General features: G+C 44.7%; 1 protein-coding gene across 1 annotated transcript in view; it reads left to right on the plus strand.

Moving 5' to 3' along the window:
• Gid4 (GID complex subunit 4 homolog) overlaps positions 1-19,865 on the plus strand; it is a 26,011-nt gene extending 6,146 nt beyond the window's left edge. The window contains exons 2-6 of the mRNA XM_036195034.1: positions 1,670-1,729; positions 6,340-6,447; positions 9,542-9,643; positions 11,880-12,010; positions 17,530-19,865. Of these exons, the coding sequence (XP_036050927.1) occupies positions 1,670-1,729; positions 6,340-6,447; positions 9,542-9,643; positions 11,880-12,010; positions 17,530-17,593 (465 nt within the window). The 3' untranslated portion in view covers positions 17,594-19,865. The remainder of the gene's footprint in view (positions 1-1,669; positions 1,730-6,339; positions 6,448-9,541; positions 9,644-11,879; positions 12,011-17,529) is intronic.
• Positions 19,866-21,737: the final 1,872 nt, after the last annotated feature.

The raw sequence follows: 21,737 nt of genomic DNA on the forward strand, positions 1-21,737 counted from the left end.
CTGATAAACAAGGTAGGTGCCAGAACAAACCCCAGGCCCTGCTAGTATGGTTTAAGAAAAAAAAAAAAAAAGAAGTTGGTTGTTGAGTAGTCTTCAGTATCTAAGCAACTAATGACCTGTGGCTGCCAAGCCTTAAAATCTCCTGTGCCCCTTCCTCTTGCCTTGGTCTCCTGACTCTATTAGAAACAAAAGTCCAGGGACTACTGAGATAGCTCAGCAGTTAAGTGCACTGTTGCTCTTCAAGACAACCGGGGTTTGAGTTGCAACACCCACATGGCAGCTCACAACTATTTGTAACTCCAGTTCCAGGGAATCCAGCATCCTTTTCTGGCCTCCACAGGCATCAGGCATGCATATGGTGTAGAGATATACATGTAGGCAAAACACTCATTAAAAAAAAAAATCACAAGTCCAAGTCAGGTATTAATCCCAGCACTCAGGAGGCAGAGGCAGGTGGATCTCTGAGTTTGAGGCCAGCCTGGTCTACAGAGGGAGTTCCAGGGTAGCCAAAGATGTTTCACAGAGAAATCCTGTCTTGAAAACAAACAAACAAAAGTCTGTTTATGAAATAGGCCAAGCCGACATTCACAATATGTTGGGTGGCATTTTGGTTCATAATTAAAATTTATTCCTCCTAACTCTTCATAAGATGCTGTTCTCAGATGTTCTGCTTATTTCATAAGGAAATAATTCAAGATGATTAGGGTCAATTGTAGCTAGAGTTTTCTTGGTCCTGCCTGGCCCACAGTCAGGACAAATCTCTCTCACCCGCCAGTCCTGCAGCTGCTCAGACCCAACCAAGTAAATACATAGAGACTTATATTACTTATATTACTATATGGCCATGGTAGGCTTCTTGCTAACTGTTCTTATATCTTAAATCAACCCATTTCTATTATCTATAAGTTGCCACATGGTTCGTGGCTTACAACATCATCTCATGGCGGTGGCTGGCAGCGGTTCTCTGCCTCAGCCTTCCACTTCCCAGAATTCTCTCCTTGTCCCACCTATACTTCCTGCCTGGCTACTGGCCTATCAGCATTTTATTTATATAGAGCGATATCCACAGCAGTCAATAGCAGCAGGCATATCTCTCCCAAGACAGTGGGAGCTGGAAATGATCAAGTAAGACATTCGGGGTTAGAGATGGCTCTGGGTATACAGGTAGAGAAGGCCCTTGTGTCTGCCAATGTGCAAAGACTGAAGATGAGTGAGAGATGTACAGGAAGTGAGTAGGCAGGCTGGCTGCTCCCAAAAGCTCATCACTTGAAGTATTTCGCAAAAGTAAGAGAAACATGGGATAATTTAAGATTTATTTTTATTTATGCATATGTATGTCTGCATACGGGTATGTTCACATGAATGAAGGCGCCAATGGAGGCTAAAAGGTGATGGATCTCCTGTAACTAAAGGTACAGATGGTCATGAGGCACCTAATGTGGCTGTTGGCAACTAAACTTGGATCCTCTGGAAGAGCAGCAAGTGCTCTTACAACTGAGCCATTTCTCCAGCCCCTGAGATAATTTTCATTATCAGAACTGAAAGTACCAAAGGCAGCTGAGGCTTGGATTTTGCCAGGCACATGGTGACCACGAGGCCTCCCTGATCTGGCCCTGCAGGATTTCTGAAGCACCCCAGGGGCTTATAACACTGTATCCTTTCTTTGCAGCACGTGGACACGGGTAACTCTTACCTTTGTGGGTACCTGAAGATTAAAGGCCTTACAGAGGTGAGTGCTTATTCAAGTTCTGGGTTTGGAAAGTAGTGGCTTGTTTAGCACCTTAGAGAGTCCAGAGCAGTAGTCCCATGTTGAAATTCTTTGACTGTGTGGACCATAATGCTGCAGTTTTGACTGTCTATTTGCAAGTGTACACAGTCGCAGTTTTCCCCCTTTGGTCCTGGGTATGGAACTTGAATGAAACGAAGGCTTAGCATGAACTCAACCACTGAGCTACACCCACAACCCTCATAGATCACAGCGTGATTGACTAGTCATTTTTTATGATTTTATTTTTTTGAGACAGAATAGCCTAGGTTGGCCTCAAACTTGAGTTACCCTGTCTCAGCCTCTGGCGTGCTAAGATTACAGCTATGCACCACCATATGCAGTCTTAATCCTTTTTAAAGAAAACTTATATGGACTGGAGAGATAGCTCAGCAGCTAAGAGTGCTTGCTAACCAGATTTCAGATCACAGCACCCACATAACAAGCTGTATCCATGGTACTTTTTTAAAGGTGTAATTATTGTATGGATATGGGTGCTTTGTCAGCATGTATGTCTGCACACCAGAAAAGGGCATCAGCTCCCATGGGACTACAGTTATAGACACAATTATAGATGGTTGTGAGCCAGGGAATTGAACTCAGGACCTCTGGAAGAGCAATCCGTATTACTTAACCATTGAGTCATCTCCCCAGTCCTCTAGTGCACGTTTGTAAACCCGCCTCCAACTTAGGCAGAGACTGAATCATCACTGGAGCTTGCTGGCTTCCAGCCTAGCCAAGTACATGAACTCTGGGTTCAGGAAGAGATTGCCTCAAAGGACTATGTAGAAAGTGGGAGAAGAGGATGGCTGATACCCTATTTTAGCCTACAGTCACACAAACCTATATAAACATACGTACACACTCTCACAGACACAAACAAAAGTCTTGGAAAATAGGGAAAGCAAGCCAGAGAGGTAGTTCAGAAGTTAAGATTACTTGCTACTCTTGCAGATGACCCAAGCTTGCTTCCTAGGACCCACCTCAGACAGCTCACACACAGTTAACTCCAGCTCCAGGGACTCTAACACCCTTTTCTGGACCCCATAGACACATGTGCATAAAGAAATGATACAATATCCACCCTTATCATAAATTTAACAGTCTTTGAGATAGTCATCACTTATACAAGAGCCAAGGTTTTTGAAGTTATTTAAGTTCTGTGGTTCAGCCAGTTGTGGTGCATGCCTTTAATCCCAGCACTGGGAGGCAGAGGCAGACAGATCTCTATCTGAGGCCAGTCTGGTCTACAGAGTGAGTTCCAGGAGAACCAGGGCTACATGGAGAAACCCTGTTTCAGAAAAACCAAATAAGTAATAAATAAACCCTATGGTTCATTGGAACCATGAAAAGCAAGAGTCCAGTTTTCAGCGTGATGAGTAACAGTAGAGCATTCTGCCCTCTAGTCCAGCTTCTTACTCCTCAAGACTCCTGAGATTTAGAAGGCAAAGAAGAGCATCTCTTCTCTTCCATTAGTGGCTAAACAGGAAGAAAAAGGATGCCTAACTGGCCACTGAGTTCCTTGCCAGGAGTGTCTAGGCACAGCCCCATTGCTTCTTTTCATGACTTTTATTGCTTCATGTAGTCCTGATTGGCCAGCAGGACAGAGCTGGGCTGAAGGGAGTCTGTTCACCTCACTCAGCCCATTTCTGGATCTGACCTTTAATTTCTCAGGTCTCTTCCTTTCAGCTTTTGCTTAAAGGAAAGTGAAAAACCACTGCTCTGCTTCATCAGATAACTCATCCAAGTGGGGCGCATGTTGAAGTATGTGTTAGATGAGAATATAGCCCAGATGTAGAGTGCTACTATGATGCCCCACAGGGCCTCAACTTCTGCTTGTCTACGCTAGAAGCTGGAGTGAGGATGCCCTGGGAAGTTTAGTATTGAAACAGAAGTTATCTTTCCCATCTCTAGAAACACATCCCATCAGAGAAGTACAGAGTGATAGCAAAAAAAAAACCCAAAAAAACAAAAAACAAAAACAAAAACAAAAAAAAACCCCACAAAACTCTGCTTTGATTGTCCTAGGAGAAAACATGTAGTAAAACAATATATGCCATAAGGTTCAGTGCATTTGTTTATGGAGTACAGAGCATAACTCTTTAAAGAAACTAACAAAATGTGTAATGTTTAGAACATTGTAACAGTGACTCCACAGCCAGTCACTTGGGTTGTAGGAAACTGCTAAGAAATTGCAAGTAGCACAACGGCACACAGAAGTGCAGATGGCTAAGAGGTCTTCCCAGAACAAGTCTCTCTACTGAGGGAAGCTCTTCCCTGAGGGAGGGTGCGGCATGGCCTGTGCTTGGGCCAGCCCACAGGAATTCATCTTTCTGCAACTATCAGATCTGTAGACAGAGAGGCCTTACTGGGCCCATGTCCTTCCAAAGTAGTCTGCCCAGGTACAGTTAGTGGAACTGTTTAAGAAGGATTGGGAAGTGTGGCCTTGTTGGAGGAGGAGTGTTGCTGGGGTGGGCTTTGAGGTTTCAAACATAAATCCATACCAGGCCCATTGAGTCTGTCTGTCTGTCTCTCTGTCTTTCTGTCTCTCTCTCTCTCTGTCTCTCTCTCTGCCTGCTGCCTGCAGATCAGCATGTAAAGCTCTCAGCTACTTCTCCAGCACCATTCCTGTCTGCTTCCCTCCATGATGATCATAGACCAACCCTCTAAAACTATAAACAAAGCCCCAGTTAGATGCTTTCTTTTAAGGAGTTGCCTTGGTCATGGTGAGGCTTCCCAGCAACAGAGCAGTAACTAAGACAGGCGGAAATTCTGAAAAGATAGTAAAGCTCGGAAACAACATAAGCATAATTTCCTGTTTAAAATATATGGAAGCTAGCTGTGGTGTCACACACCTTTAATTTCAATTCCCAATGCCAGCCTGGTGGACATAGTGAGTTCCAGGCCAACTAGAGCTAACCAGTAAGACTCTGTCTCAAAATAAAAACAAAAACAAACAAAAAATTTATATGGAGAATGCTAGAGAGATGGCTCAGCAGTTAAGAGCACTGGCTGCTCTTCCAGAGGACTGGGGTTTGGTTCCTAGCACCTACTTGACAGCTCACAACCATCTGTAACTCCACTTCCAGAGGATCCAGCACCCTATTCTGTCCTCCATAGGCACCAGGCACACACATGGTACACAGATACATGTGCAGGCAAAATACCCACACACACAAACATAATAAGTCTTAAGAGGTGTGTAATCTTTGAAATAGTCTGTGGACTTCCTGGCTTATATAGTCCTTCCCAAAGATGGATTAGTGTAGTTTTTAATGTAAGTTAGATTTCCATTTAGGAAAATCTCCCATCTCATTTCTTCAGTCTGTATATATATACATTACCTGTATGAGAAACCCAGCTCAGCATTGTTAGTTAGTGTAGGAGTTTGAGGTTTTGAAAGGTGTTAGATTTGTGTATTTTTAAAGTTCACGGTTAAGAAATGGGATGGGAGCCAGGAAGTGGTGGCTAATCCCAACACTTGGGAGGCAAAGACAGGTGGATCCCTGAGTTCAAGTCCAGCCTGGTCTACATAATGAGTACCAAGTCAGCCAGGACTAAAATGCCTTTAAAAAAATGAAAAGAGGGGCTGGAGAGGTGGCTCAGAGGTTAAGAGCACTGACTGCTCTTCCAGAGGTCCTGAGTTCAATTCCCCGTAACCACATGGTGTCTTACAACCATCTGTAAAGAGATCTGGTGCCCTCTTCTGTATACATAATAAATAAATCTTTAAAAAAAAAAGAAAGAAGAAGAAAAAATAGGTATAAATGAGAAACCAGGGAGCTTCAGGGCACATGAAGGGTTGGCCAGGGTCAAAGGAGGCTCAGCTCCGGAGTCTTTTCTGGGGGTATGCCCTAGAAAATAGCATGATAAGCTATACTCTGCATTGACTGTAGAGTATTCAGAGTTCACTGTGGTAGACAATATCCAAATTATTTTCTAAGAGGCCAGAACATAGCAGGTAAGGGCGAAGTGGAGCTCTTTGCTCTGGCAAAGTCTCCGGAGTTCAGAGCCCCTTCACTGTCTGGGCAGTTGAGTTCAGGTTTATTTCCATAGCCTGGTGCATCTCTGTGAGTTCCAGGCCAGCCTGGTCTACAGAGTGAGATCCAGGACAGCCAGGGATACACACAGAAACCTTGTCTGGAAAAAGAAAAGAGAAAGAAAGAAGTTATAGCAAGATTGGTTATCTCTGAAAGATGAAATAGGCAGGAAGCAAGAGAGCATGTGTTGGGTGGCCTGAGGTCTTAGGTCCCATAAACAGGACCAAGAAAAATACTTATTCAGCCAGGCGGTGGTGGCGCACAACTTTAATCCCAGCACTTGGGAGGCAGAGGCAGGCAGATCTTTATGAGTTCAAGGCCAGCCTGGTCTATGGAGCAAGCTCCAGGAAAGGCGCAAAGCTACACAGAGAAACCCTGTCTCGAAAAACAAAACAAAAATGCTTATTCAGTGTCTTGGAGTGTGGCTTAGGGGGAGTGTGGGGAGCCCTGGGTTTAGATCCCTTCATACTGCAAACAAAAACAAACAGAAATTCACATTTAATGTCTTGCTTGTCTCATTTGTTTTTGCTGTAGGAATATCCAACCCTTACGACCTTCTTTGAAGGAGAAATAATAAGCAAAAAACACCCTTTCTTAACTCGTAAGTGGGACGCAGATGAAGATGTCGATCGGAAACACTGGGTGAGTAAGGCTGTGCTCTGCCCTGGGCAACAGGAGACATCTGGAGAATGACAGGCCTGGACCTGGGGCCCTGGTCCCCAGCAGAAGTTAATCAGAACCCATTCCTACATGTATATCAGGTGATGAGAAGTCCTTCAGTTGTGTGCCCGGCACTGTGTGGGCAATGTCCCTGTTCTGCCATCTTTTATCTACTCTTCCTTTCTAATCACTTCTGTGTGGTGAAACCCCTTGAAGTGAGTAGCAGTTGCCTCTTGTGTTCTAGATGGCCCCCAATGGGGACGTTGTTCACGGAGCCCAGCAAGGGCAGAGTGCATTGCTTCTTTCTGTCCATCCTAATCAACTTAACCTACACACCATCCAGACACTCTTGAGAAATTCAGATTCCCTGTCCTTACCAGTCACATGTGCAATGCCCTTATTCCCCAGTGGTGAGCAGATCAGAACAAGTTAGAGTTACTGCCCTGGGCTGCTCTGGGGTCTTTTCTCTGGTTTATGTTTGGGTCTTTACCCATCTTATATCTTCAAGTTTTTGTTGTTTTTGTCCTGAAACACCAAACACCAATCACCAATCATTGTGGAGAGGTGTGTGTGTGTGTGTGTGTGTGTGTGTGTGTGTGTGTGTGTGTATTTTGACTGGCTTGAAAATCCTCAGTGACCCTCTTGCTCAGCCTCCCAAGTGCTGCAGTGACTGGTCCATGCCACCATGCCTAGTTGGTTTGATTTTTGAGAGAAGGTCTTGCTATGTTTACCTTGAGTTCACAGTGTGGGATAAACTACCTCTGCTACCTGATAAACACTTTCCTGTTGTAGTCTAGAATCAGACATGCTGTTGCACCCTCAGATTTACCTGTTAGCAACACTTAAAGCTGGGGCTTCCATATTCTTCATATCTTCATGACAACATTTGTGACTTAACATATCAAATTATAGTATAGTGCTTTGATTCCTGTGTATATTCATCTTTCACCTTGGCCTTTTTTCAGATGTTTTCTTACAAAGTATGCGCTTATTTGAAAATATTTGAAAAGCAAACTAGAAAGGGAAAAATCTGTAATAACAATGCAGAGCACTAAAACACATACTTTGTCTTGACCCTCTTTTGGGGCCTTTTGTATCCATGAGTTTGCACTTTGTGTGATCAACTGACTATAGATTGGAAATGTTTGGAGACAGTAACTCACTGATTCTCCCATGCAGTACAAGAAAATGTTAGGCCAGGCAGTGGTGGTGCACGACTTTAATCCCAGCACTCGGGAGGCAGAGCCAGGCTGATCTTTGTGAGTTCGAGGCCAGCCTGGTCTATAGAGCGAGATCCAGGACAGGTGCAAAGCTACACAGAGAAACCCTGTCTCGAGAAAACAAAAAAAAAAAAAAAAAAAGAAAGAAAGAAAAGAAAAGACAGATGGTGGCGCGCACCTTTAATCCCAGCACTTAAGAGGCAGAGGCAGGCAGATCTCTGTGAGTTCAAGGCCAGCCTGGTCTACAGAGAGTGAGTTCTGGGACAGTCAGGGCTACACGGAGAAACCTTGTCTCAAAAAACTGAAAAAAGAGGAAAAAAGTGTGTCTCTACTCAGCACACACAAGTTATTTTCTTTTTTTTTTTTTTCTGCACAGTACAGTACCGCTGTCTACAAACATTCACACCGCATTCCAGTTTCCTAGAGACAATTGAAAGTGTATAGAAAGGATAATGTATACAGATCGAGGCATGTTATCTGAGGGATTTGAGTGTCTGTACAGGGTCCTGGATCCGTCCTCTGCAGGTACCAAGAGATGACTACATATGCATATATCACCCCTTTTCGATTGCTACCTGAGTAGCTGGCACAAACCCGACGTCACGACACAACAACTGGCTTTCCTCTACCCACTCTTCTCTGATTGGACAGGCACTTGTTCTCAATCTGTTGTCTAGATAGGCCTTGAACTTGGAATACTCCTGTCTCAGCCTCCCAAGTATGTATGTGTTATTTATATATATGTCCACTACCACACCTAGCTCTCACATGCTGTTACAAAGTGACTCAAATTGACTTTGTTTTTGTTTTGGATTTATTATTTTATGTGTATGAGTGTTTTGCTTGCATGTATGTATGTTGGTGCTGGGAACCAACAACAACTGCCCTTAACCACTGAGCAAACTCCCCAGTCCTATTCTCTGTTTTTCAGTTTATTTTTATGTCTATACACATTTTTAAAAAAGTATCTGGATATGTGTGTGGAGGGTGTGCGTGTACATACAGCCAGAAGTCAGCACCAGGTATCTTCCTCTATAGTTGTGCACATTTCTTTGAGGCAGGGTCTCACTAAGCTGAGAGCACATCACCATTCCTGGCTTTTCTGTGGGCAACAGGCATCTAAACCCAAGGTCCTTGTGCTGACAGAGCAGGTACTTGACCAACTGAGCCACTTCCTCGGGCCTTTGTTTGTTTGTCTTTTGTTGGGTGAGACGGTCTCTACATGCATCCCTGGCTGGTCTGGAACTTGACATGTAGATCAGGCTGACATCCATTCAGAGATTCTCCAGACTCTGCCTCCCCAGCCCTGGAATTAAAAGTGCACACTACCGTGTCCAGCACCATTTTGGTTTTTTAGATAGTCTTATGTAGTCTAGGCTGGCTTTAACTCCCCCTATATAGCTGAAGATAACCTTGACTTCTTGATTCTCAAGCCGCCTCAATGCTGGGACCCACCATGATTCTCCTTGCCCTCTGTATTTTATTTGTTTTTGTTTTTTGAGGCAGAGTCATTATTTAACCCTGGCTGTCCTGGAACTCACTATGTAGACCAGGTAGGCCTCAAACTCACAGAGATCCACCTACTTCCTGAGTTTGGGGATTCAGGGTGTGTGCCACCATGCCCAGCACTACTCTGATTCTTTGCCAAAATCTCACTAATCCATTTGACCTTATATGTTCTGATAGTAGGGTGTTCTAGTGCCCATTCCCACCTTTTATCTTTTCCTCTGGCTATGCTCACTGGCATACAGTCTAGTAGTGCCTTGTCTGCTTAGCTGTGCTTTCCAGGTATCATGGCTCAGGCACCCACCTTTCCTCATGAGGATGGCTCACTGAAACTCTTTGTTTGTTTTTAGGGCAAGTTTCTGGCTTTTTATCAGTATGCGAAATCATTTAATTCGGATGACTTTGATTATGAAGAACTGAAAAATGGGGATTATGTCTTCATGAGGTGGAAGGTAAAGTTCTGCCCAGGCCATCTCCCCATCTCCCACATGCCAGGCCCTAGAGCACCCAGACATACTTTCTCTTGCAGATTATGCCTTCCCACCATGCCAGGTGCTTATCACAGTGGGTCTTCATGGCAGGGTGCTACACATTTGTCACAGTGGGTCTTCATGGCAGGGTGCTACACATTTGTCACAGTGGGTCTTCATGGCAGGGCCCCACACACTTGTAAACAGCAGTTGTGTGGTGGCTCCAGAGCACACCTGAGTAAGGTGGCTATGCTGTTTAGTGGACAGTGGGCATATTTGTGCCAGTAGGCACCCTGACCCAGTCCTCTTCCTTTCATTCTCCTGCCTGAGGATCCTGTGGCCCTCCAGGGCGAGTCATCCACGTGCTCCAGGGATTGGGGCAGCTGTCCTTGACCGTAGTCATCACTGCATGCTATTCCTCCACAGTTCAATGCCGTCAGAGTGCTTGCTCTCCAGCCACATCCTTACCCAGTGCTCAGGAAGTGGGGGGCCAGGATTGAAGCACCAGTCCTTCTCTCCCTGGCCCTTGCTCCCTCCAGTCTGTCAGTGAATTGGCCTCTGCTTGAGAGTCCCTGCTGGGGCAGTATGCTGTCCACAACCACATGAGTGCAAAGCCATGAAACAAGTTGGGAAAAGGACTTTGGGAACACCTGTCCACCTCAAGTCCCCATTGCCTGGTCCAGGAGGAGAAAGAAAGCTACTTGAGGGAACTGGAGAGATGGCTCAGTGGTTAAGAGCACTAGCTGCTTTTCCAGAGGACCCAGGTTCAATTCCAAGTACCATATAGCAGCTCACAATTGTCTGTAACTCCAGTTCCAGGGGGTCCAGCATCCTCACACAGACATGTATATGCAGGCAAAACACCAATACACATAAAATAAATCACTAAAAAAAAAAAAATCTATTTGAATACAGCACATTATAAATTTTATAAAGACCAGACATCTAAAGTGGTCATTTGCTATCTGTACTTTGTGTGGCTGGTCATTTGGGAAATAGAATATCATTTCCTCTGTAGACAGCTGAGGAGAACACACAGTGAGCTTTCCTCTCTAGCCCCTTCTGCCATCCAGTGTATACTGAGCCTCCATCTCCAGCCCACTCTGCTATCCAGCACATAATGAGCCTCCCTCCCCAACCTGCCGTACAGTGGGAAACATGCCCGCTAACCCTGTAAAGCACTCATGTTTTGATTAATTTTTTTCCAATGCTGAGGCTGTAACTCAGGCTTTGCACACACTAGGCAAGTAAGTGGTCTACTACTGAGCCAGACTCTATTAAACTTTAAAGTGATACTTTGAAGGTTGAATAAGGCAGAAAAGAGTGTCCATTTAAAAACAAAAACAAAAAACAAAAAACTGGAGCAGGGGCTGGAGAGATGATTCAGCAGTTAAAAGCACTGGCCGCTCTTCAAGAGGACCCCGGTTCAATTCCCAACACCTATATGGCAGCTCACAGCCATCTATAACTCCAGTTCCAGGGGATCTGGCAGTTACACGCAGGCAAAACACCAGTGCACATAAAAATATATGAGTTCTACAAAAAAACAAACTGAAAAAGGGTTGGAAGTGTAGTGTTTGGTAGGACAATTTGTCTAGTATACACGAAGTCCTGGGTCTCAGCCCAGCACTGGAAAGTAAATTAAAACAGTTGGTTAAACCAGGGAGTTGTCTCCAATTTCTCTTAGAGTAACTCCCATGGAATTTTAGTTTACCTGAAGCCCTGGGGCTTCTGACCCCATCTCCCGGAGAACAGGAGCCTTTCACAGGTTGCCTGACTTTGAAGTGTGCCTGGCACACAAATGGTGCTGCTGTTCTTGTGACTTTGACCAGGGTGGAGCTTTGTGAGGTGTCACAGGGACCCACCTCAGAATGACCACAGACTGCAATAGATGTGACTCATTATTAGAGGGAGTGTCCCAGAACCCAGGGACACTCCCTGGAGACGAGACTGGAATCTATTTCCAGTTGTTCTGTCAAGTGGTCTTCAAGAGGTAGGTAGGCAGACCCAGAGGAAAGTATATTGATGGGTTGTTAGATCTCCAGGGATAATCCCTCCTCTAAATAGCTGATCCTATGGACACTGTGAGGTAGATAGGATACTGCAGTAACATATGAGCACCCCCAAACCAGGCAGAGACATTTTCCTAGCAGTCTTTAGAATGCTCTGGTGTCTTACTGCAAGGGAAGGTATTAACTGATACCATATCTGCGTGCAGGAGCAGTTCCTGGTTCCGGACCACACAATCAAAGACATCAGCGGTGCTTCCTTTGCTGGCTTCTATTACATCTGCTTTCAGAAGTCAGCAGCCTCCATAGAGGGCTACTACTACCACAGGAGTTCAGAATGGTAAGGACCCTGAGACTGGTGCTGTAGCAAAAGTTGCTCTCAACTCCAGCCATCACATCTGAAAGAGATTCTCTCAGTCTACCTCTGTCCAGATTCCATACTCCGTGTGTACCATCATTTAGACGATCTCACATAGAACAGAGACTCTTACCTAGAGAGTAAAGTAATGAAATGAAAGTGGATATTACGTAAAGATACCATTTCTAAATACTGTTAAAAAATTTAAACTTTTTATTTAATATGTATGAATGTTTTTCCTGCATATATATGTATACCACATGTGTACCTGGTGCCTGCAGAGATCAAAAGAGGACGTTGGATCCTCAGGAACTAGAGTTATAAATGGTTGTGAGCCACTATGTGGGTGCTGAGAACCAAACCTGAATCTTCTGCAAAACCAACAAGTACTCTTAACCACTAAGTCATCTCTCCCGCCTTATTTCTAAATGTATGTGTATGTGTGAGAGAGAGAGAGAGAGAGAGACAGACAGACAGACACACACACACACACACACACATATAGACACTAGCAATACAACTTTCTGTGTGTTATGTGGGATGGAGCCTAGGACATTGTACATGCTAGGTAAGTGTTTTGTTCTACCACTAAGAGCACCCAGTATATGCTTTCTGGCAATCTTACATTTTCAGGAATGCTTGCCTCAATTCTGGTCATTTCATATTTATTCCTCACAAATTTATCAGTAACTCTAATGCAGTCTCTTATAGACAGTGTGACCTTTGCAGCTACCAGCTGGCACTGCCTCTCATGCACTTGATCTGGTGAGGTAGAAGCCATGAGAGTTCACCTCCCTGTCTTATGTTTCTCCAAGGCTATGTGTGGTCAGAAGGCTACCTCACGTGCTGGCTTTTGCCATCTTTTAGGGGACTCTCGTGCCTCCTTGCTGTACTGTGAGGGTTAGCTATACCAGGCTACTTTATTTCTTCTCTGAAAGTGGAACACTATAGGCTGAAGAGATCGCTCAGCAGTTAGGAGTACTTCATGCTCTCCCAGGGGTCCCAGGTTTAGATCTCAGCACTCACATGGCAGCTCACAACTGTCCGTAACTCTAGTTCCAGGGAATCTCATGCCCTTTTCTTCCAAGTACCTGTACACATGTAGTGCACATAAATTCATACAGGCTCACACACATAAACAGTTAAATGAAATTTAAAAAAATAAAATTGGGTGATAGTGGTGCACACCTTTAATCCCAGCACTTGGAAGGCCAGAGGTAGGCAGATTTATGTGAGTTCAAGGCCAGCCTGGTGTATAAAATGAGTTCCAGTACTGTTACACAGAGAAATCCTGTCTCAAAAAACAAACAAGAAAGATTAAAAAATAAAATGGGGGGTGTTGTGGATTTAGCTCAGTGGTAGAGTGCTTGCCTAGCAAGCGCAAGGCCCTGGGTTCGGTCCTCAGTTCTGGCAATCAATCAATAATAGATAGATAGATAGATAGATAGATAGATAGATAGATAGATAGATAGATAAAATGGAACCCAGTTTCCTTTCAGTTTTTTGTTGTTGTTGTTGTTGTTGTTTTTCTGGCTCTGAGTGATCCTAGCCTAGATCAATTCAAATTCTTTGTTGGTGGCGTTCAGTAATTGTGTTTTCAGGTGAATTTTTAAAACCTTTTTGTAGTCCTGCAATCTCTGGCCTTTGTGTCTGCCATCTCACTTAGCAGAATGCTCTGAGGAATCGCTCCTGTCACCACATGTGTGGGAATTGTTCTTGGGTTGAGACAGGGTTTCACTATATAGTCCAGGCTTATACTCCCCACATCTGCCTCCTGGGTACTGAGTTAGAAGTGTGCACCACATCTTAATGACGGTTTCTATTGCTGTGATGACTGTGACCAAAAGTAATTTGGGGAGGAAATGGTTTATTTCACTTGTACTTCCCTATCACATTTCATCATCAGAGGCAGACAGGGCAGGAACCTGGAAGCAGGAGCTGAGGCAGAGGCCATGGAGGACTATAGCTTACTGGCTTATTCAGAACCCAGAACCATTAGCCCAGGTGTGGCACCACCTACAATGGGCTGGGCCCTCCCTCATAAATGACTAATGAAGAAAGAGCCCTACAGGCTTGCCTGCAGCCAGAGCGCATGGAGGCATCTTCTCAACTGAGGCTCCCTCCTCTCTGATGACTCTAGTTTGTGTCAAGTTGTCATAAAACTAGCCAGCACAACCACTGTTATTAGGCTGGAGCTCTTATTTGTTACCAAATTCTCCATTGCATAGCTGTGCAGCATTTGTTTGTCCATCCTTCTGTCTGTGAAGGGACTCTTGGGTTGCTTTCCTCTTTGGCTGATCAAAGTAGTGCTGCTATGAATGTAGGTGTGTGAGCTTCTGAGTTCCTGTTTCCTCTACTTTGGGCATATACATACAAGTAAAAGTGCTGGGTTAGATGCTAAAGTCTATATTTACCATTCTAAGGAACTGCCAACCTCTCTGCAGAGGCAATGCCTTTTGGTATTCTTACCAACAAGACTTGAGAGCTTCAGTTTTTCATGTCATCCCCCAGCACATGCTAGCATGTCTATAGTTGCCCAAAATGGCATGAAAAGTGCCTCATTATAGTTTTAATGCTGCACATTCCTAGCAACTAGTGCATAGTCCTTTTGGAGTTTGATGTCGTTTCTTTAAAGATTTAGTTTTATTTTGTTATTGTTTGTTTGTCCATCTTTGCATCTGAGTGAAGATGCCTGCAAAAGGTCAGATCCCCTGGAGCCAGAATTCCAGGCTGTTGGGAACAGCCCAGTGTGGGTGCTCGAAGTAGAACTTAGGTCCTCTGTAAAAGCAATATATGTTTGTAACCACCGAGCTGTCTTTCCAACACCTCAGTTATTCATTTTGTATGGTAGGGTGGTAGGTGTATATATTGTGTGGTAACATATATGCCACAACAGAAGATGGTGGCTTTTTCCTTCCATCATGTGAGTCTCAGGGATCAAACTCAGGTTTCAGTCTTGGCACCAGATTCACACTGAGCCATCTTGCTGCCTTTTTTAAATTAAATTTTTTTTAATTTTATGCGTCTAGTTGTTTTGCCTGCATAGTATCTGTACACCACTTGCATGTCTGGTGTCTATGGAAGCCAGAAAAGAGCACTGGATCTCCTGGAACCAGTTGTGAGCTGTCATACGGGTGCTAGGAACCAAACCCTAGTGCTCTTATCTGCGGGGCCATCTCTCCAGTCTTTGTCAGCCTTTCTAAAAAAAAACATTATTATTATTATGTGTGTGTGCATATGATGTATGCATGTATAATTGTGTCCTTGTGGAGGTCAGAGGACGACTTAGTGGACTTGGTTCTCTCTTTTTACCTCTGTGGGTTAAATCTCAGGTGTCCAGGCTTCCATGGCACCATTACCAGAGTCTTTTCACTGGCCTTGTAGTCCTTTCTTGATTTTTCCTCTCTCTTTTTTTATGCTTCTCTCTTTTTTCTTCTGGGCCCTGTGCATGCTAAGCAGGCTCTCCACTACTAAGCTACATCCTCAGCCTATATTTGAAAATATATATTAAAACTAAACTGCTTTCCCTCTATTCTTCACTGTTATGTGAGGCAAGTAAGGAAGAGCTAACTTCCAGACACTAATAAAATGGACCAGGAGTTACCCTACATGGGCATTGTCCACCTCTTTCTTGATCCTCTGAGACTACCTACTGGTGAGAGAAACAGATACCCCCAGTCCCCCTGGCAATCTCGCCTTATAGCCACATCTCAGGAAGTGAGAAGCAACGGGGAGTGGGTAGATACTCATGGCAAGCTGTGAGGTTCTTCTCTCCATTGTCTCTTTGGGTGCAATGAGAATTGGAATATTCTTTGCTATGCATGAAGTATGTCCTACAACATCACATATTGGTATTCTTTAAACACAAATACAGAATTACAAGTAGGAGAAAGATGATGAGCCCCATCTTTCCCTTATTGGAGTCCTGCTTTTTTTTTGGTTTTTCAAGACAGGGTTTCTCTGTGTAGTTTTGTTGCCTGTCCTGGATCTCACTCTGTAGACCAGGCTGGCCTTGAACTGACAGAGATCCACCTGCCTCTGCCTCCCGGTGCCGGGATTAAACTACCAACCCCCAGCAGGGTCCTGCTTCTTCTTATTTAGTTTTCGGCTTCTGTTTTGTGAACCTAGAGCCTGAGCTACATTTGTTTCTTTGTAGACATAGTTTACTGTGGTGACCATGAACTGAGGTGGCCAAGAACTTGCTATCCTCCTGTCTCAGGCTCCCTGGTAGCTAGGATTACAGACCTGCACGTCCAGGCCGGACTCAGGGTTTTGTTATTGTTTCAGACAGGTTTTCACTGTGTATCTGTGGCTGGCCTGGAACTTGTAGAGATCTACCTGCTTCTGCTCTCCCATGCTGGGATAAAAAGGCTTGTGTCGCCGTGACTGGCCTCAGGGTCCTATTTTTGTGAGCTGTGTTATAGTTGTTTTATGATTAGAGCAACTTACCTAAGAACGGTTCTTATTCATGGTACTGGTGGAGCAACAGAAAGGAATAGAGGGGAACAGATTCGCTGGGTGCAACTTGGCATTATAAAAATTATAAAATGAGTTAGCGGAGCCAGACACAGTGGTGTACTCCTGTTCCAGCCACGTGGAGGCTGAGCCAAGGGGATGGATTGCTGGGTTGAATAGCGAGACCTCATTTTAAAAATAGAACAAGGGGCTGGAGAGATGGCTCAGAAGTTAAGAGCACTGACTGCTCTTCCAGAGGTCCTGAGTTCAGTTCCCAGCACCCACATGGTGGCTCACAACCATCTGTAATGAAATCTGGCGCCCTCTTCTGTGTACTAAATAAATAAATAAATCTTTAAAAATATAACAAAATGGGGGCCTAGAGAGCTAGCTCAGCAGATAAGAGAACTTGCTGCTCTTCAGATGACTTAGGTTCAATTCCCAGCACCACACGGTGGCTCCTAACGATCTTTAATTCCAGTTCCAGGGGGTCTTATGCCCTTTTCTATCCTCCACAGGCACCAAGCACACACATGATGTATGTATACACACACACACACACACACACACACACACACACACACACACACACATACTAATATAACAAAATTGAGGCATATATTTAGTATGTTTAATCCAGCACTCATGAGGCAGAAGCAGATGGATCACTGTGAGTCAGCTTGGTCTACATGGGGAGTTCCAGGCCAGCTAGACCTACATAATGAGACCTGACATTTTTTTTCCTTGGGGGTAGGGGAGCAGTTTGAAACAGGGTTTCTCTAACAGTCCTGGCTATCCTGAAACTCTCTTTGTAGCCCAGGCTGGACTTAAAACACAGAAGTCCACCTGCCTCTGCCTCCCGAGCGCTGGGATTAAAGGTGTGCGCCACCACTGCTGCCCAGTGAGATCCTACATTTATATGCATAACTGAAAATGGTTTAGCACCTCAGTTTATGAGTATAGTTGGCAGGGGCTCTGGGTGGAGCTCTCCAGCCTCTTCTGTTGAGGATCCCCAGAAAACTCTGTCCTGTCTCTCCCCATTGCAGGTATCAGTCCCTCAACCTGACCCATGTTCCCGAACACAGTGCACCCATCTACGAGTTCCGGTGACAGTGGCTCAGAACAGCGGCCAAATAAAACTGAACTTGGCAACAAAGAGCTTTGCCAAGGAAATTATGTACCTGCCAGAACCAGGAGAGGTGTGTTCCTGTTTCTTCATGAGCAGACTTCATCAGAAAGCATGAATGTTAATTTAACAGGACCCAAGGCGCATAGCCAACCTGCAGGCAGGCAGAGGGAACTGTCCAAACCCCCCCCCCCCACCTTCCTCTCTGCGGCGTTGTGGTCACCATGTTTCTGAGCTACCTTAAATGCACTTTCCTTCCTGCACAGCTCACTTCTGCAGCAAAGAAATGCCATCTGTCCTCGGCCCACCTCGTGCCGAGTGGAAGGAAGGTCAGCTCCTGGGTCACCTCAGCCTTGGTGCTCAGTGGTCCCCACCCAGGCCCTGCTCCTTCCCCAGCTGCTTGTTTGGTAGCCCAAGGAAAGGCAGAGCCCAGCATAGCATCTTATGCCCCAGAGCTCTTATGTGAGGAGTTGGCTGGGCCCAGCATCTACCACCAATGAAATGAGGTGGGACCCTGGTGTGCCTCATCAGCGTTTGATTCCAGTTTGGATGTTTTGTGGGGCCGGTGGCTCTGCTAAGCCCTGTACTGTTCACAGTGCAAGACTCGCACATGGCTGTCAGGTTTCCTGGGCCTGCTGTCGGGGATCACTAAATTTAAGGCTTCCAGATCCCTGGTGGGAGTAGATCCCAAACTGCTTTCTCAGTACATTTGCTCCAAACTTCTGAACTTGAGGGCAATACTAAAATAAAAGAGTTTTTTATTACAAAATTATTATTTTTATGGTACCTTTAACAAGGACCCTATAGCAAATGCACAATTATTCCGAATTACATTTTATCGTTTTCACATTGAAAACAGCAAATGTTGACTTAGTGATTTTTATATCTATGTCTATATGTATATTTAATCAACCAGCAGTTTTAAAACAAGTCATCTGGTACAAAAGTTTCTCAGCATTGCATAAATTACAGTGCTAAACACAAGAACTGTTTCCGGGGCCAGCTGAGCATTTGTGCCTCCTCCTTTTGCTACTCAAAACATCAGTGTGTCATGACAACCTTTTCCAAAGGCAGAAGGGTCTCCATTCTCCGGAAAGGATGACTGAAATGTTGAGATGGGGTGGGCAGGAAAGATAAATGCGCTCAAATAACTCAAGGCTCGTGTGCCAAAGTGTGGGGGAGGGGAATGGTTTGGTTTGGTTTGGTTTGGTTTGGTTTGGTTTGGTTTTTCTAAATGTTTCAAAAGCTTGATAAGTTGGCATCAGTTGTAGTCCACAGATAAGGTCAGGGCTTTGGGGAATTCTGGTGGTTTACAGGTTCAAACACAAGAGGAAAAAGCTTTAAAGTAAATACAGCATCAGGGCTGGGAGTGCAGCTGATAGAACACTAGCTTGCCACATTTGAGGACCCTGCTTCCATTCCCAGTGCTGGATAAAGGAACGCCAAGGGTAGCAGCAGGTTGACTGTCCATGTTCTGTGCTGTATGTTACTAATCCTGACTGTTCGGGGAGCCTTAAAAGAGCAGGAGGAGGAAAGGAACCAGCAGGTCCTTGTGATATCTGTAGTCCTGAGACTGTGAGCAGAGTACCGCTTACCCAGTCAGTAAAATCAGGGAAACCCAGAAACCACAAAAATAAACCCCAAGACTTAAGTAGAAAAAATAATTCACATCCATTGCTAATGCTGAATCACATGGCTCCTTACCTTTGAAAAGCAAGCTGGGTATGGTAATGCACCTATCTATAGTCCCAACTACTCAGAAGTTAGGGTCATTCTCAGGTGAACCTAGACTTCATCTCCAAACAAAAGACATCAAAATTCAACTGAGCATCAAATGGCTGACTTACACTCCTGGCCCACCATCACTTCAGTTAAGCTAAAGGACAGCACTGAAGAGTGAAGGAGGTTGAGGGACTATGCTGGCATTCTCCCTGCAGCACATACTCAACTCCTCTGCTGTCCTTCTGACCATGCCAGTCAACCCTTGTGTATACCATGCAAGTATCATTCGGCAGTAGGTGGCATCACCCTGAAACTAGGGCTTGTGTGTCGCTCAAGTGGCACATGAATGAACAGTTTCTCCTGTAAACTGGGCAGGTCAGGTTGTAGCATAGGGACAACACACACACACACACACACACACACACACACACACACACACACACACACCCTTTTTCTTTTGGTCTCTTTGAAGTCAGGTTCTCACTGTAACTCTGGCTGTCTTAGAATTCACTATGTAGATCAGGCTGACCTTGAACTCACAGAGACCCACCTGACGGCTTGGAGTACTAGGATTAAAGGTTTGAGCCACCACATCCTGCTCCTTTCTCTTTCTTAGCTAGAGAAGTGTTCCAGTTGTTCTTAGAAAAATGAGGTAAGGATGCCTTTAGCAGCCTTCAGACCCTTCTGAAGACTTGCTGCTTAGAAGTCTGCCCCTGAGCATTGGGCAGGAATAAGCATGTTTCACTTAGTAACTCCTACCTGATGGACAATGACTTTTCTTTTTCTGTCCCTGAAGGACCTATGGGGACTTGTCTCCATCTGTAGCTCTTTCCCAAACTGTCTTGGTGGTTTACATGCCTCTGGTACTGTGTGCAATATCTTTGACTGACACTTGTATCTAACATTGAGAAATCAGTACGGACTGCAAATTTCCTACTGTTCTCTACTCTAGCCAGCCAGCCCCAGGCAGGGACTAGAGGTCTGGCTGGTCTTACCCTCCACTCAGAAGGCTCCACTGCTGTGGCCAGCCTTGGCCCTCCATGCCCTGCTTTACTCCCCCACCCACCCATCCCTTTAAAGATTGCCTAGCATTTCAGCTGCAGTCCAAGAGTAAGTAGACAATGCCTAATAGTAAGTAGGAAGTCAGTCGGTGCACTGGCTCTGTCAGCAGTGTTGAAGCCAGACTCCAGAGGGACAGAGGGGTCTGTTTCTCAATGTCATTTGCTTTCAGAAGCAGGGAATTGATATTCTCTTTAAGGCCTTGAATGGATTTTTTTTTTCCTCATAAAATAGTCACTGATAAGCTAATTTTTAAAAAAAGAAATGCCATTAAGTATGTTACATTGTGGTTTTAAATTACTAACAAGTTCTGGGAAAGAAAAATACTTGATTTTGAATCTTAAATGTTTTTTAAAAATTAGATTTGAATGGGCGCAAAGTATGAATATTTTGTTTCTTTATGGAAGACCTGTGGAAAGGGTTTGAAGATTTGCAATGGGAGAAGTATTTTGCAGAGCTATCAATGTCTAAATAATTTTTAAAAAACAATAAAGGTATTTAAGCAGTGTGTGTCCAATTTCTAAGTTAAAACGATTCCATTAGAAGAACCCAGTCCCTATTTGGCCCTGTAGCTACAGAGCGGGCCACTGTCATGAGTGTGCTATGCCATACACATAGATGAACACATGTATCTTCACAGTGTCAGAATTCACTGAATGACAATATAGTCACAAGGTTTAGTGGTTGCAATGGCATTAATTTGTCATAAGTCCACCTACCTCTGTTGCTGACCCAGGCCAAGGCAGGTTCTTTATTCCACTCTTAAGGACTAAGATAAACTCACATCACATAGTAGATAGATCTGTATGTGTATACATGGACTCCAGAATGAACAGAACTGAAAGCCGCTGCAGAGTATGCTGAAGAGCATACTGATAAGGTAATAGATCAGTACCCAGAGGAGCAGCCACGGAGTTTGAGCCCTGCTGTGAGGTGAGAGCTGGAACCAAGTCCAGAGCAGGAAACTACAGGTCAGGTCCAGGTTTGATCAGGTGGATGGGCAGGCAGTCTACCTCCACAACAGCAGGTGTACTGAGTCAAGTTGGGGAGTCTCAGTCCTTGTACACGTACCTGATAATAGATTGGTATGGGTCATGCCATCACAGGTAGGTGTCCATCACTGTGGGGTTCAGGTGAGAGATGACACCCTTTCCTCGATCTGGTGTGTCCTGTAAGTTCTTGCCTTTGTTTCTCTAATAGGATTTTATTAGATTCGATTGTAAGTGTTTTGTCTGCCTACTATTCACAGACACCGGAAGAGCTACTGGATTCTCCTCAAACTGGAGGTATAGGCTTTTTTGGAGTACAGACGGTTGTAGAACGCCAGACAGTGGTGGCCCACACCTT

Source organism: Onychomys torridus, chromosome 8 (assembly GCF_903995425.1).
Source record: "Onychomys torridus chromosome 8, mOncTor1.1, whole genome shotgun sequence".
Classification (NCBI taxonomy): Eukaryota; Metazoa; Chordata; class Mammalia; order Rodentia; family Cricetidae; genus Onychomys; species Onychomys torridus.